Source organism: Odocoileus virginianus, chromosome 19, assembly GCF_023699985.2.
Source record: "Odocoileus virginianus isolate 20LAN1187 ecotype Illinois chromosome 19, Ovbor_1.2, whole genome shotgun sequence".
In the NCBI taxonomy this organism is placed as follows: domain Eukaryota; kingdom Metazoa; phylum Chordata; class Mammalia; order Artiodactyla; family Cervidae; genus Odocoileus; species Odocoileus virginianus.
In genome coordinates, this window is record NC_069692.1 from 19,288,296 (window position 1) to 19,304,849 (window position 16,554).

The window sequence follows — 16,554 nt, forward strand, 5'->3', positions numbered from 1 at the left end:
TATCAGTAAAGGACAGATAGCATAAGAGACTGAAAATTAAGAAAAATTAAAAAATTCCCAGTTAAAAAGTATGAAATCACTGACTTATGTGTTTGGAATTCTGAAGAAAGTTTGCACACTCCAATAGTAAGAAGAGGCTCTTCAGCTGTCTCTCAGCCATTGATTATTCGTCATTTTCCAGATGGGCTGAGTTGGTTGGCTCCAGGCATTGCTGGGATGACTTTATAAGACTCTGCTATGTTCTGTAGCCAAACCATGTGAGAGGAATGAGATCAAGGGGAAAGTGTGCAACAGGAGACGCTCCGGAGTTCTGTCATTAAAATGATATATGAGCATCTAGAAATAACACATATATTGTCTTGTATATTTCCTATATTTATGATTCTGCTTTTTTTTTTCCAGAAAGAGCACGTCAAATGATTCATGGAACCAGAATTTAACATGGAAGATGGCATTTAATGGCTCATGCAGCAGCATTTGCACATGGAAGTCCAAAAACCTGAAAGGAACTTTTCAGTTCAGAGTAGTATCTGTAAATAATCTGGGGTTTGGTGAATATAGTGGAATCAGTGATGATATTATATTAGTTGGAGGTATGTTACCATGTTTGTCTACATACTAACTTATTACACAAGGATTCAGAAATAAAGATAAGTGTATTCTTAGCATTAGCAGTAATTGAGTGACTATATAACTTCACCAAACTACCATAGAAACTATTGAACTATTCATTTTATCCGATGTGAGCTTCCTGAAACATCAATATCAACATGTCCTTTTTCTCCTCAGTAGCCATCAGCTGATCTTTAATGCCTACTGCATCAAGTCCATGCTCCTAGATGGACTTCCAAGGTTATTTGCAGGATAATTTTTATCCAGCCTTACTTTTCTGTTTCTGGATCTCTCATCTGCTACACAACACACCTGAAACTCGACTTTGTCTCTTCCCCAATATCCACCTCTTCCACTGGGGAGCCTATTTTTGTTTATAATACTTTGTCTTTCTAATCACATAGGCTAGAAGTCTCAGTACCATGTTTGATTTTACTCTTTATTCAGTCACCAAGTTCTGTTGACTTTATTATCTTGACTTCTGTCCACTAAGTTCCCTTCTTCCTGTTTCGACTTTGGCTTTCCTAACTTAAGCTACCACACAACCCCATGCTCTTGGCTTAACCCCACGGCTGGCAGCTAATCCAGCTGAGGCAGAAGCTGGATCACCGCACCGCTCTCTGAAAATCTTGAAATGGATCTCCATTCACTGCCTTCAGAATCAAGTACAAACCTTTCTGTGGCATTTAAGGCCTTCCATGATTTGCCCTCCAACTGTGGTTCCTCTTTCCCAATATTTATCCTTATGGCTATAGCCACACCAAACTGGTAAACAAACAAACAAACAAACAAACTTCCATGACACCATGTTCCCTCAGGCTCCAATGCAGGCTTGCACCACCCACCACTTGCCCTTAACTGGGCTTTTCTTTCTCTCACTTTGTCAATGGAAATTCTTCTCATCCCTCAGTATCCATTGTGATGCGTAACTGCTGCTCCTTAGACACACACAGCACAATGTTCTATGAAAAACTGAAATAATTCTTATTTGTGTTATAGTTAGTTACCTGGAGAAGAATTCCACAAACCTTTTTTGAAAGAACCAAATAGTAAATATTTTAGGCTTTTCAGGCTACATTCAGTCTCTGTAGCATCTTCTTTTTTTTCTGATAATATTTTTAAAATGTAAAAATTGCTCTTGGTTCACGAATAGTACAAAATCAGGCTACTATGGCCAGATGTGGCCTGCATGCCATAGTTTGCCAAGCTCTGGTCCACAAGTCTATCTTCTCAGTGAAACTAAGGGCAGGTACCATGTTTTCACCAGGTGGCGCTAGTGGCAAAGAACCCGCCTGCCAATGAGGAGATGTAAGAGATGTGGGTTTGACCCCTGGCTGGGGAAGATCCCTTGAAGGAGGGCGTGTCAACCCACTGCGGCCTTAAGAATCCCATGGGCAGAGGAGCCTGGCAGGCTGCAGTATATAGGGTCCCACAGAGTCAGACATGAGACTAAAGTGACTTAGCAAGCACACACACACACATCATGTTTTCATGTTTATATTCCTCAGTTAAATACTCATGGAATTAAATGTATATGAAGATGTTACAGAGGAAATAATGCTCCCAACTATATGATAAATGAAAGTTGAGACGTCTTTGTCCCAAATTCATTAAAAAGATTATTCATGTTTTATCAACCATTTTAAAGTAGAAGATAGGGTGGGTATATCCCAAAGATATGTTGGAAACCAGATCACTGGAAATGAAAAAAGAGAAAAAAATCCCTTGACTTTGATTACTCACAGTGTAAATATACTCTCTCCATGGATGATTTCAAACTACTGATGGTTTAACTATTGGCTTGCAAAAATTCAGTAGGCGTTAACTTTGGCATATTCTGGCACAATACTGAGACAATTGAGTTTTACTCTTTGAATTATGTTCTTTTTCTCATTTATTTTATTAGATGGTTTTTGGATACCAGAAACAAGCTTTATACTTACTATTATAATTGGAATATTTCTGGTTATTACAATCCCATTAGTCTTTGGTAAGTATAATAGATTTAAAAATACATCAATAGGTAATAAACTGCTCACTTGATTGTATTAATTGATTTATCTGAGTTTAATTTATATCTGATTAATTTTCTACATGAAATAGATTCATGAAATTCACAATGTTACCTTTGGCTATGCTTCAATCACCATTAAACCCTGTGAAATTTTTTTTCTAATCTGGGGTAACCATTTCATGAAAAATATATCCATATTTATACTTCACAGTATTCTTTAGATAAAACCACTTGCTAAAGCACCAACTTCTAGCCTTTTTTAAAACTGTATTACAGATTGGCTATATAGCAAGTGTTTGTAACTTATAGTTTGAAAAAAGTAAAAGAAAAATAACTCTGGGTATAAAAAAAGTGTAGGATTAAAGGGAGACCAGTGAAACCCTTGTTCGGGATAGTCTGGGTTTCCAGGCAGACAGCCTAGTTTAAAATGAACAGGGCCTCTTGCAGAAGATCCATTTCTGGCTTTTAGCATTCACTCTCACTTTTGGATGTCTGGTCTATTTGTTTCAAATCTCTGCTCATTTGTAAATAACTAGGAAAGTAGAGCAATTTGGCTAGATTGATAGAAAGCTAGTTATTTCTCATCGCTAATTTTATACTAATGTGTTAGTCTTAAAAGTCTTTCTTTAAACATTTAATAATGGGAAAATACAGGGACAAGCCCCCAAAAGGTGATTAAACATTAGACCTTTCAGGTTATCATACATCAGGGCTTCCTTGGTAGCTCAGTCGGTAAAGAATCTGCCTGCAATGCAGGTTGATTCCTGGGTTGGGAAGATCTGCTGGAGAAGGGAAAGGCTACCCACTCCAGTATTCTTGGGCTTCCCTTGTGGCTCAGCTGGTAAAGAATCTGCCTGCAATGCAGGAGACCTGGGTTTGACCCCTGGGTTGGAAAGATCCCCTGTGGAAGGAAAAGGCTATCCAGTATTCTGGACTATATAGTCCATGGGATCACAAAGAGTCGGACATGACTGAGAGACTTTCACTCTCAGGTTATCATAGTGGATCATACATCCTGCTTTATTCCCATCATTCCATTATAGTCATTCCTACTAGTTTCTTTCAGTCTCCTAAAATGTCCTGATTTGGATTATAAGATACACAGTCACTCTGTCATTAACATATAAGTCTCTAACATGCTGAAGCGTTATAAAAAAGACGTGATATTTACCAGAAACCAACACTCAAGCATATATTCAGGAAATTGCAGCTTCTTTCTTTTTTTAAATAAATAGGGAAAAGTTTAAGGAAAAGTTACAAACATAAAGTTGAACACTCAGGATAAAGAAAGTCAATATTTCACTCCATGTCCTATTCTTTCCCCAAACTGATTAGAGTCATAGCTATTAGCATGTTGAAACTTGAATTGAGATTTTTTTTTTTCAAACATTCCACACCAAACAGTATGTGGAATATATGATTCCTGCAGCTAACTTGGAAAGCTAAAAATTTCAGCTGACCCTGCCAGGATTTTAACCTATGGTTCCAGAGAGTCTAAGTACTGCACAGCTGATGTTTGTGCCCCTAAGCCAGCCCCTCCAGAATTACGCATATGACTGTAGTATATTTGGCAGTTGGCATATATGCTTGACTGTCTGCTTTCCTGCTGGGAAGGAGTATTACGTGAAGGATCCTGCATCTGACCTTTGCCTGCTACTTGTACATCACCGTTGTCTAAACTCATGACTCTAGTGGATGAACATGAGATAATTTCAGACAACCTATTGTGCTTTCAAGACACTTCATGGATATCTGACTTTCTCAGGACTTAAAGGTCTTTATTCTACTTGGAACTCATGCATTTTTGAGTGGAGCTAAGCTAGTTTGGTTCTTTGGCTTTTAGTAGTAGTGCATGTGGTTTTACTGGTAGGATTGTGTGAGTGCATGAGGAAAGATTGAGTTATTCAAATAATGAAAATACCAATTGTTAAAAAATTTGAATTGTGCTGAGGACTTTCATCAGTCATACTTATAAATACAAAATTGAAACAAAGATTTTAAAATAAGCATCAACAGCCTACTCTTTGGTGAGTGGTTATATCTACTGTGTAACCTGAGCCTTACACTGGGAGCAAAGGAAAATAGGCTGTAATGGTGCTCTGTGACAACCTAGAGGAGTGTGATGGGGAGTGGGAGGAAAGCTTAAGAGAGAGGGGATATATGTATATTCTGATTCATGTTGTTGTATGGCAGAAACCAACACAACATTACAAAGCAAGTATCCTGCAATTAAAAGTAAATGAAAAAATATAATTGCTGACCTCAGGAGCTTGTCTTTTAATGGGGGAGAAAAGGCATATTGGTTTCCCTTGTGACTCAGCTGGTAAAGAATCTGCCCGCAATGTGGGAGACCTGGGTTCGATCCCTGGGTTGGGAAGATCCCCTGGAGAAGGGAAAGGCTACCCACTCCAGTATTCTGGCCTGGAGAATTGTGTGGACTGTATAGAGGAGTCATAAAGAGTTGTACACGACAGAGTGACTTCCACTTTCACTTTCAAGACATATCCTGTGCAAAGAGTATAATGAGAGATGTGTTAAACAGTAATAAAAAGAAGTAGTAAATGGAATGTAGAAGACAGTGACACAGCCTTGCTGACTGAGAGCTGCAATTGGTCTTATAAGTTCAGAGATGAGATATCAACAGACGTTGCAGAGGTCTTGGATAGCGTCCCTGAGGATATGGAGTCTTGAGCTGGGTCTTTAAAAATGAAAGACTGGTGGTAAGAGCATTTCAGGTTTAGAAAAATTGCATTAGCATAAGTACTTAAGATCTTTTCCTGTGTGGTCCTTCAGATGGAATTTCACTTGCGTAAAACTTCACCTGTTGGGTACAGAAGCTACTGTGGAATAAAATTCAAATTTTAATCATCATCTCGCAAAACATCCTTACTGTTTTCAACTTCTGTGACAATATTCTAGTATAGATGGGCAATCTTAATGACATAAATGTATTTTAATCTTTGAAAAATATAACATGTTTTATGGTTAAAAAAATATTATTTGCCCATTGTATGAAGAAAACAATACAAATCACCCATGATTCCACAACTAGGGAGGACCACTGCTAACACTTGATAGACTTCATTCTAATAATCTTTCCATGTATGTGAGTATGTGTATTATGAAAAACAATGAATATACACTCTGACCTCTGCATTTTAAAATAAAACATGCCATTATATAGAAAACATCCTTCAGGTCTGCTGAGGAGAATAACCTGGATGTATCTGGATTCCAAAATGAATTTGTTCACTAACAATTATAATGCAAATTTGTTTTGGTATATTTTGATTCTAGTCTATGAGTGATTTTGTGAAATAAGTTCTGATAGTAAGATACTTCCAAGTGTTTATAACAGCAATTGGAAATATATTAAGATTTATCCTGAGAAGTGAGATAAAATGTGATGTGGTATAAGTTATACATTTTCATATGGCTTTTTACCTGGATTTAGTTAGTTTTTCTATTATGGGCCTATTTTTTTTCAATCAAATTTGGTTGTTCTATCAGTAGTGTTGTTTAGTATAAACTTTAAAAATGTATTGTTAGCAGCATTTTCTAAAGAAAGAGAAAGCAATGTTTTATTTGGTAAATTATGTTTTTTTTTCTTTATAGTCTGGCATAGATTAAAGAATCAAAACACTCCCAAGAAAGGGCTGACGGTTCTCATAAATGAAGACAAAGAATTGGCTGAACTTCGAAGTCTGGCCACTGGCGTAGGGCTGGCAAACGCCTGCTATGCGATACAGTATGTAACCTGGGCTGGCATTACGGGACACCTAGATGAAAAGTGTGTGTGCTAAGTCGCTTCAGTCATGTTGGACTCTGTGATCCTATTGTGGGCAACTCTAGAAAGAGTGTCCATGAGTGCCACATTGCCCAGGACTGTCCTGGTTTATGCCCATTATTCTGGCATATTCAAAAATAACATCCCCTTTCATTCTCAAATGTGACCTGGGATGGATGGCAAATTATGCTGTTGTCCTATCCTAAGAAACATGAACAAAAATCAAATGTTTTCTAGTGTTTTAGCACATAATTTAAAAATAAGTAAAACAAAGAGATAAATGCCACGTGGAAGGGAGTAGATGGTAATATGGTTGATTCAACAAGAAAAGACGGATTCTCTTGTGTGTGCTATTAAGTCAATTTTTTTCTGTTTTCAGAAATTGTATGGTGATTGTCTACAAAACTTCTCTAAAATATATGAGGTTTTAACTTTCATTGTCATCATAATTTAAGAAAATATTTAAATGTCTCCTTTAAAAGACACTATATTATGCTCCATGCAAAAAGGATTGTATATAGTCATAGGCCTTGTTTCTAGAAATTTATTTAAAGACACAAGAACACAGAACTTGAATTAGACACAGAAGTGACCTGAATATGCTTTTCAGAGATGACTTTTCCTTGAGAAAACATGCAGTGTATCTGATTTTCAAGATTCTCTCTTAAAAACTCAAAGCATTTTTAATGCTGATGAATTTTCTCCTCCTCATAATATTTCAAGTGAGAAAGTTGACTTTCTAAAAGTTAATCTGATGGACAAGAAATGATGTTATAGTCATTAGTAAATTTTGTATTACATGAGAGATTAGGTGTATGAAGTAAAGTAAAAGCTTTGAGCTCATAAGCCCAGCTGTATTTATTACTAATTTGCAATAGCTTTTTATACAAATAGGTGACCTGCAGAAAATACGAACTGATAATTTTAACAAAACAAACTACAGTGAAAAATTTTGACGCAATGCACTCACAGGCATGTTATCAAAAGGAAGCTGCCTAGAAGTGAAGTAACCTACTCTGTCTGGGTTTCAGAAGACAGAAGGAGTATTCTAGAAGGTGGAATAGAACTGGAATAGGGATGCAGACACGACACCATGTCACATTGAAGGGACTACCTTCAATGCATTGCCAAGCCATGAGATTTCTCTTCCCTTTCTCCTCCTTTTTTACTCTCAAACATCAATACCCATATCCACTTATTAACCATTTTGGGAGACCAAAACCAGCGTTATTTTCCAGTACTCTTCCGACCCAAGAGGAGATTGAAAGTCTTCCTGCCTTCCCTCGGGAAAAACTGACTCTGCGTCTCTTGCTGGGAAGCGGGGCCTTTGGAGAAGTGTATGAAGGGACAGCGGTAGACATCTTAGGAGTTGGAAGTGGAGAAACCAAAGTAGCTGTGAAGGTAATGTGGGTCTTTTAACTCCTCGGCTTGTTACGTCTGCGTTATTGACAGGGACTTATTTAAACATAACACTGAGAAAAGAGGAGTGATCTTGACGGAAAAAATGACTGGGAGAAGGTAGAAACCTATCCATGGCTATGGAAATCAACAGTCCTTTTTCCATTTCCTGCATAAGTTCTGTTATTAACAGTTACCTCTGAGGTTACTAATTCACTAAGACCAGCAGAGAGTTTTTCCTTTCAAATATGCTCTAAGAGAACTGCGGTGCTTGGTACTAGAGCAGATAGTAAATATTTTAGACTTGCTAGCCAGACGGTGTCACTTCTAGCTACGCAACTCTGTCACTGCACTGTGGAATCAGCCACAGTCAATATGTGAATGAATGGCTGTGGTTGTGTTCCAGTAAAACTTTATTTATAAAAATGAAAATTTTCATTTCACATAATTTTCATGTGTTATGCAGTTCTCTTATTTTTTTATAACTTTTTTCAACCATTTCAAAATGTAACAAGTTAATTATACCTCAGTAAAACTGGAAAAATAAAAATGTAACACCTATTTTCAGATTATAACTATACAAAAATAGATGCTAGGTTAGAATTGGTCCACAGGTTGTAGTTTGCTGACCCCTGCACTACAAAATTATTCATCATAGTGCATTCAATGCAGTTAAAAGGAAGCACTGGATATACTCTTGTATTTTTATAAAACTTTCTTTTGGTCAACAGATGACGTATCTTTTATGTAATTGAGTAATATCCTGATTATTGCTTGTTAAGAATTTATTGCTTTGAGAAGCTGTCAGAGAAGTTACAAAATTCTCTCCATTTCCGGTTGATAGTATTTTAACATACTTTAATCTCAAGTGGTTTAAACAAGTGTTTCTTTTTCTTACATAACCAGATGACTTCTGGCTTTGGTGTAGTACTGTGTCAAGCCAGAGCTAGTATACCTGAAATTCTCTCGACTTTGTACATGCGTGGTGCCTCATGGTTCTAAGATGGCTGCCAAAGAATCAAGCATTACATCTCCATTCAGGATATGGAAAGGGGGAAGGATAGTGTTAGGTGTATATGTTCAGGAAAGTAAAAAATTTCCACACACCTCCTCAACAATTTACCCCTAACATTTCATTGATCAGGACTGAGTCATATGACCATGCTTGCTTGCAAGAAAGGCTGGGGAGTTGGAGAACAGTTTTGTAAGATAAAGGTGGCTATTACAAAACAAACGTTGTCTCCATTAACTAGTTAGCTCACAGAAATGCCTGCTGTACTGATTCCTGGCTTGTTTTATGTTGTGCAGACTTTGAAGAAGGGCTCCACAGACCAGGAGAAGATTGAATTCCTGAAGGAGGCACATCTGATGAGGTATTAGGCAGTTCTGAAATAATTTTCCCTTGGTATGGGTAGGAAGCTTTTACATATGATTAGTGGGTTTTTAACTTTCAAAATCAGCTGACATTGCAGATTATGTTCAAAATAAGTGTGGCTGAAATTTTTTTTTTTCATGTCTGAAATTTAAAAGGAAGTATGCCTGGAGTGACAAGTATTCTGTAGAATAGATTTTTATGATAGATTCTCTGAGACTGGGCACAGGCAGTCCTTAGACAATAGGTCTTCTTTTCTTTTACCTCCAATAAGAATCATGTTTTGCAAAGGATTTCTGAGGCTGATAAACTTAATATATGCTTATGTTCTTCTAAATGTGTAATCGTAAGTCAAGTAGACCAAGTAAGGGAGAGTTCTCTTAAGCACAGTGACATCAGTGAAAATATTCTTGGTCTTGGTAAACTTGTCTTCAAGTTAGAGTTAGTTGACAGTAATGAAAACGACTCAGGTACATTTTAATAATGCTGAGGCGGTGGTCGACAGGGTCCCAGGTTGCAGGTTCTGACCATTAGATGGGGGCTTATTTGCTTTAACCTCTTGAGAAAACAAATGTAGCCAAAAATTGCGTGTCTGAATTGTTTCTCTAAAAGGGAGAGAATTATTTCATACTGTCATGACCAAAAATGTAGTGTTTTAAAATGTCTTTTGAAGAAAGGTATTAATTAAAGTTACTTTCTTTTCCCAAAACATAAAATACTTGCTATAAATGCCACTTCTTCTGAAACTACCCCTATTCTATCCACATGCCTTGGCCACTAGGGGTTGCAATATTACCTCTGTAAGGCAGGCATGAAAAGGAAGCTTTCATTTATTGGAGGGAGAAAAAATCAGGGGTTGAAAGGAAACCAGAGATAAAGATTTCCTCTGTTCCACAAAGGCCTTCACGAGACTTCTGTCGCTGACATGTTATCCTGCCTGTCTGTTTCCACCTTTTAGCAAGTTTAATCATCCCAACATTCTGAAGCAGCTTGGAGTTTGTCTCCTGAACGAACCCCAGTACATTATCCTGGAACTGATGGAGGGAGGAGACCTTCTTACCTATTTGCGTAAAGCCCGGATGACGCCGGTAGGAAATGGGGTCCAACTATTGGTTTGGTAACACAGATGACCTTTAAGTTCCTCTTAAACTTCTTTTAAATTCAATAGACTGCAGTTTTGCCTGATGGTAGAAATTTAGAAGACTTCCATCAGAAAAATTCTTGTATTTCCTTCATATCGGACTACTCAAACTAGAACCCTGGGCTAATGTCTGGCCTTTTCTGGCTGATTGAGCCTGTTTTTAGTATCTAATGGAAAAATAGGTTCCCCACCACCACCATGCTGCCAGAATCGTGTTCTCTCAAGAACAGAGAGTGTGTGGAGTTTCTCTGTACTTAATTTATCTGCCTTTATGTCACAAATTGAAATTTCCAGCCCTCATGTCTTTACCAAGTACTAGGTTATACGTCCCTCCCCAGCTGACATTTTCCGTATGGATTTTCGCAGGCATCTCAAAAACAGATCTCTTGATGTCATGCATCCTCCTTCATGCCCCCATCCAGTTCCTTACTTTCTCTTTTCCTACCATCATGCTAATAGGTCCTGTCTGCTCTGGGGTTCCTCTTACAACATGCAGCCCCAGTCCATCCTCCCCATCTCCCTGGGGCCGAGAGCAGCAGCCTGCACAGGTGGTGGCTGGAAATCCAGTGGCCTGTGTGTGCTGAATCAGGCTCGGGGGCGGGAGCGGTGTCTCAGCTCCTATGGAATTTGCTTTGGGTCTCAGATGAGAAACCCTTGAGACAAAACAAGTAACTAAAATTTAAATCTGTAGTTTTAAATTTTCTGTTTTTTATTTCTATCAAAGTACATGTGCGTGCATGCGTGCTAAGTTGCTTCAGTTGTATCCAACTCTTGCGACCCCATGGACTGTAGCCTGCCAGGCTCCTCTGTCCATGGGATTCTCCAGGCAAGAATACTGGAGTAGGTAGCCATTACCTTCTCCAGGGAATCTTCCCAACCCCGGGATAGAACCCAGGTCTCCTGCATTGTAGGCAGTTTCTTTACCATCTGAGCCACTAGGGAAACCTATCAAAGTACACATTATATGCATAAAAAACTGAACTATATGACAAGGTTTATGGTGAAAAACAGGTGTCTGCTCATTCCTTCTGGTGTTTACCTCTGCGTTCCTAAGTGCTCTGTGTATATGGTACACAGTGAGTTTCCAGCCTTGGGGGAAATCTATTGACTGTCTACCATGAGAGGCAAAGATTTAACCCCTTCGTCATGTACCAGCCCAGCCCCATCAGCTCTACACACAGAAAAACTTCATTTTCCCCATTCTTTGACAGTCACCCCAATTTGCAGATAAATCACCTTTGCAGGTTTACATTGCTATGCCTATTTAATTATTATTTGATACTCAAATACTATGATTGTGATTTTTCTCTTAAGTAGTTTAATAAATGCCTCTTTCCCCGCATTTGCTTAGCTTTCTATATACCTAAACTTTCTGGCAGAACTGTAATCCTTTCTCAACATGGTTAAATGCATCAGGTAATCCAGCGCCTCACAATTTTTCCCCTGGACACTTCCCTCATGAGTTGATATGGGCACCTTGTCTTCTATCTCTACAGAGCTGTTATCTAGGGGTTTCCTTCACGTTTACCCTGGTAATTTCCATGTTGGGCCTTTATTTCCTCAATTCCATGACTTTATTCTGTTTTAGAAAAGAGAAAGCAAGAGGCAAAAATCTCCTTTTTTTCCCCCACTTTGAGGAAATGTTCTTTTTCATTCCCTCACACTGGATTAATGATTTGCTGTGTTCTAGGTTGAGAATCCCTTTTCCTCAAAACTAAATCCTCTTTGTCTTTGTTTTCAAGCTTCTACAATTGCCTTTAAAACATTTTGTGCCATTCTGATTCCTGGACAAATGATCAGTGACCTGCTTTTTTGCCCTTCTCTTTGGAAAATTTTAGGAACTTCTCCTTATCTGAGGTACTTTTTACTCATCTGGATGCTCAGCCTGGAAAATCATGTCTTTCAGTTCTGGGATTTTTTTCATATCATTTCTTTGGCAATTAACTCTTTTTTTTCTTTATTTCTTTGTTCTAAAAATCCTATTATTTGGATAATGGTCATCTTTGTTTTATCCTTTTATTAACTATTTGCTCCTATTTTCTACTCTGTATTTTTGCTCTCAATTCTGATATATTTCCTCAACTTTGAAATAGAATTTAAAAATGCAATTTTCCACAGCTCATTCTTATATTTTGACTGCCTCTTAAAATAGTATTCTGATTTTTCCATACATGCAAAATTGTCTTTTATCTTTCCTAGGATACTAATTATAGTGTTTTTTTTTTTAAAGTGTTAATTTGCTTTCTACATTGTCTTGACTTCCTTTTTGCCTCTTGTTCTGGGATCTGTTTGTAATGTGAGAAGCTTTTCTCAAATGTGTGGTAATTTGTGGCCGGTCTGCATATTTAATAGTGAGCCCCAAGAAGCTGATTGGAGCCTATGTGTCCGAGCAGCTTCCTTTTGTTGTCAGGTGGGACCCTGCTGTTCTGTTGGGGTCCCCTAATGACAGCATCTGGATGTCTTCCCTGGCATATGCCAGTTTCCCCCAGAGAGAAGTCGGCTGGTCTCCTGCCTGGGCAATAAACGCCTGAGCCTCAGTTCAGGGAGTTGAAGCAGGCAAGAGAGCTGGGGGTCTCACGGCTCAGAAAGAGGATGCGTGTTTAATTCCCTTCTCCGTTTTCAGCACAGAACCTCAGCATGACTGGTATCTTTGAACTTGGAGTTGTTTTGGTTCTGTGTGAATGTGTATGTGGTGGGTGGGGTGGTGGGTTGCGGTTTGCAGAGGAAAGCCTCCTGCTGCAGTGAGGGGCTCTAGTTAGCCCATAAAACAAGCTTTTAAGTATTCACCTTGCTCTTCACCCTACTTCTCACGCCTGCATTCAGAGATACTTGCTGCCTTCAATTCCAGAGTACTTATAGGGTTCTATAGTGAAAAAAAATCTCTTAATTCTTGTCTTCTTCTCTGCAGGCAACTAGCTTTCATCTCTCTGGGCTCAGCTAAATGACCACGCCTCCATCCGCTTTCCTTCCTCCAAAACGTTGGCTATCTATTCTATTCTATTCTATCTATTCTCTATCTGTTCTCGTCTGTTCACCCTCGTGAGATTATAACATTCCCTCTATAAGGTCACTTTAGTAAGGTTTGGGAAGAGACTTTAATAAGAAAGTTTCTCGGTAGATTTCTTCGTTTAGTTGTTTGTTGGAGAGAGAAGAGACAATGAATGAAGATGGGCTGAAAGAACTCACAGCGCTGCTTCTCTGTAATGAATCCTATTCAGCTAGTGTCCTAGTGGCTCAGGTGATCGGTTCTCAAGTGCACGTCAGTCCTTCTGCTGTCTTTCCTGCTGGTTACCCAGGCAGCTTCCACACTTGTCTCCCTTGCCAGGACCCTATAGAACAGGGTGCCCTTAGGTGCTCAGTGCTAGAATTAAGGTCTGGGGTCCGCAGCAGAGCACCACAGGCTCTAAGCTCTCAACAGGCTAAGTTCATGTGGGGCCAGCCATCTTTCCACGGAGGATGCTCAGAGGCACCTTTCTAGATTTGCCACAAGCATCCTTCTCCTCATCCCTGCTCTGAGACTGGTTTGTTGAGTTGAATGCCTAGGGATTGACTGCAACTGGGTTTATAAACCTTAGGCTAGTCCTTCATTTTCAGGATGCTCAGTTTCTGCATCTGTAAAATGGAATATTGAATCTAAACTTTCTCAGTTCCTTTTAACTTTGACATTCTAAGATGTACTAAGATAGAAAAAGTGAAAAAACAAAAAGAGTGAAAAAAGAAGAAAAAAAAAGCTCTATCAAAAAAAGCTCTGTAGATACAAATCTATTATTTGTATCTATAATACACATCCATAGCCAGATACGATTGAATTTGTGAAATTTCTGCTGCATATTTATTTCATTTAATACAACAGTGGGGGATGTGGCAGTTGCTTTCAAGGATCTCGTCATATGGTAGAATGGGTAAGTCACGTGTGAATAATCATTTAAGGTAGAAAGAGAGAAGTTCATTAGAATGGAGTAGAGAATATTTCGCTGATGCTCAGATAAGAGAGAGAGATGTTACCTTCTGGGAAGATGCAAGAAGGTTGCATGATGGAGGTTTTCTGTTTGGGACACAATCAAGGTGTGAGAGAGAACAGTTTCTGAAACTATACCCATATGAGTTATAAAAGGCTTTGACTAGGGATAGACCGAGATAGAGATTCGATACATCTGGAAGGTTGGCAAGAGAAGACAGGTGTCCAGATAGCATCTGGAGTTAGAGAGGCCCAACATGGGGTGATGAGGTGTCCCAGTAGGTTGTCACGGGGACTAATAGGTGTAAGTTTTAGTTAGAAATCCAGGCAGGCAAGGAGCATCTGAAAATCTGTCAGCAGGGAGCAAGGCACCAGCCACCAGACTGTCATTCTGGAGGAGGATTCTCTGGGAAGAGTGTCTTCAAGAGTAGAGTAGGTTTTGCCAGGAGTAAAGCAGGGTTCTGTTCATCAAAGAACCAGTGAACCTGGCGGGACGCCCAGCAGGGACTCAGACACAAGGCTATGGGACAGGCTTCTGGTGAACCATAACAAGGCTGCAGGGAACCGATTCTTGGGAGTAAAATTGAGTCAAGTTATAAGATGCAGGTGTGGTTGAGTGGGATCATGGCAATACTGAGTCCCAGATCATCAGGATTCTTCCTACTCTGGGGACAAGACATGAGCTTGTCAGAGAAGGCAGAGGGAACAATATTTAAGAGCACCCATCTATGAGGAATCAAGGGATTTCAAGATTGTGAATCCTTTGAGATGCTCAGTGAAGGATGTTGATGGAAATCAAGCATAGGGAAGGCCTTCCAGGAATGATAGCAGGAATAATGTACAGAGGTTGAGAAATGCAGAGCAGGTATAAGGAACTACAAATGGCCCAGTGTGACTGAAGCACAGACTGTGGGAGGAGAATCTATGGAAAATAAATAGATGTGAGGAGAGGCTGGTGCAGCCTGGGGCTTCCATGGAGGCTGTGCTCAGGGATCCCTAATAGATGCTGCAGGCAGTGGGTCACAACAAAGTGAACTAATTAAAGCACAGGGGGCTGGAGACATGGGGAGTTTGGGAAGCTTCAGATAGGGATGATAAAGGCTTGAAATAGGGTAATTTCAGGGAAAGAGTAAGGAACAGACGTATGAATATAGCCTCCAGGAAGGAACTTTGAATTTTTCCCACATGGTCCTAATAAAAACTCCAACTGGTTTTTTTCATGTAGAAATCATTGCAGCTAGTACAGGCTCAACTCTGTTTGTGCTGGTTCTCCTAGATGAGAGGAGTAATCTTTGACCTTGAAATAGAGGATTGCTAGCAATTTCTATGGGGCTCATATGGAGAACAAGCCCATTCTCATGACGGACATTATTGCGTGACATTGGGCCAATAATTAAACTATCATAATTACTACTTATGAGAGCAGCTGCTGTTTATTAAGTTCCTGGTATGTCCCACCAGAATACATATCTCATCTCAGATCCAACACAATCAGTCTTATTGTTTCTGTTTTATACATGAGAAAGTGGTTTAGTGCATTAAGCCATGTAAGCAAGTTCATGCAACTTCTAAGTAGCAGAAATAGGTTTTAACATGGTCCATTTGACTAACACCCTGAGAGTTTTCCAATGAAGATTCTACATTGCCTTGGCTTATTAAACATAGTCTTATTTATGTATATTTTGGTGGAAAGCCTATAAATATAGCTCTTTTCCTCTTGGTTTGAATTCCTTAACCGTAACTAAAAATTCCTTTAAAACATCATGTATATGCAGTCCTATGTATGCGTGAATGCTAAGTTGCTTCAGTAGTGTCCTACTCTTTGCGATCCTATGGACACCCCAGGCTCCTCTGTTCATGGGATTCTCCAGGCAAGAATATTGGAATGGGTTGCCATGCCCTCTTCCAGGGGATCTTCCTGACCCAGGGATCAACCTGTATCTCTTAAACCTGTCTCCTGCATTGACAGGAAGCTTCTTTACCACTAGTGCCACCTGGGAAGCCCAGCCATATATATATATATAGTGCAAACTGGAAAAGTGTCTGTAATTTTTCTTTTGTTTCCTACAGTTTCATGGTCCTTTACTCACCTTGGTTGACCTCGTGGACCTATGTGTAGATATTTCAAAAGGCTGCGTCTACTTGGAGCAGATGCACTTCATTCATAGGTATAGTGACTTTCTGGACACTGGGTTCTTATGAATATTGATACAATAATCACCTTAGTTTGGGTGAAAACTTACAAGATAATTAACATCTTCATTCCTTCAAA

At 39.1% G+C, this 16,554-nt stretch overlaps 1 protein-coding gene across 1 annotated transcript in view; it reads left to right on the plus strand.

The window, feature by feature from the left end:
* The window catches only part of ROS1 (ROS proto-oncogene 1, receptor tyrosine kinase), a 113,805-nt gene that overhangs the window by 78,994 nt on the left and 18,257 nt on the right, over nucleotides 1-16,554 (plus strand). Inside the window, exons 34-40 of the mRNA XM_070449921.1 lie at nucleotides 403-593; nucleotides 2,519-2,602; nucleotides 6,242-6,374; nucleotides 7,652-7,814; nucleotides 9,120-9,184; nucleotides 10,142-10,271; nucleotides 16,353-16,450. Of these exons, the coding sequence (XP_070306022.1) occupies nucleotides 403-593; nucleotides 2,519-2,602; nucleotides 6,242-6,374; nucleotides 7,652-7,814; nucleotides 9,120-9,184; nucleotides 10,142-10,271; nucleotides 16,353-16,450 (864 nt within the window). The remainder of the gene's footprint in view (nucleotides 1-402; nucleotides 594-2,518; nucleotides 2,603-6,241; nucleotides 6,375-7,651; nucleotides 7,815-9,119; nucleotides 9,185-10,141; nucleotides 10,272-16,352; nucleotides 16,451-16,554) is intronic.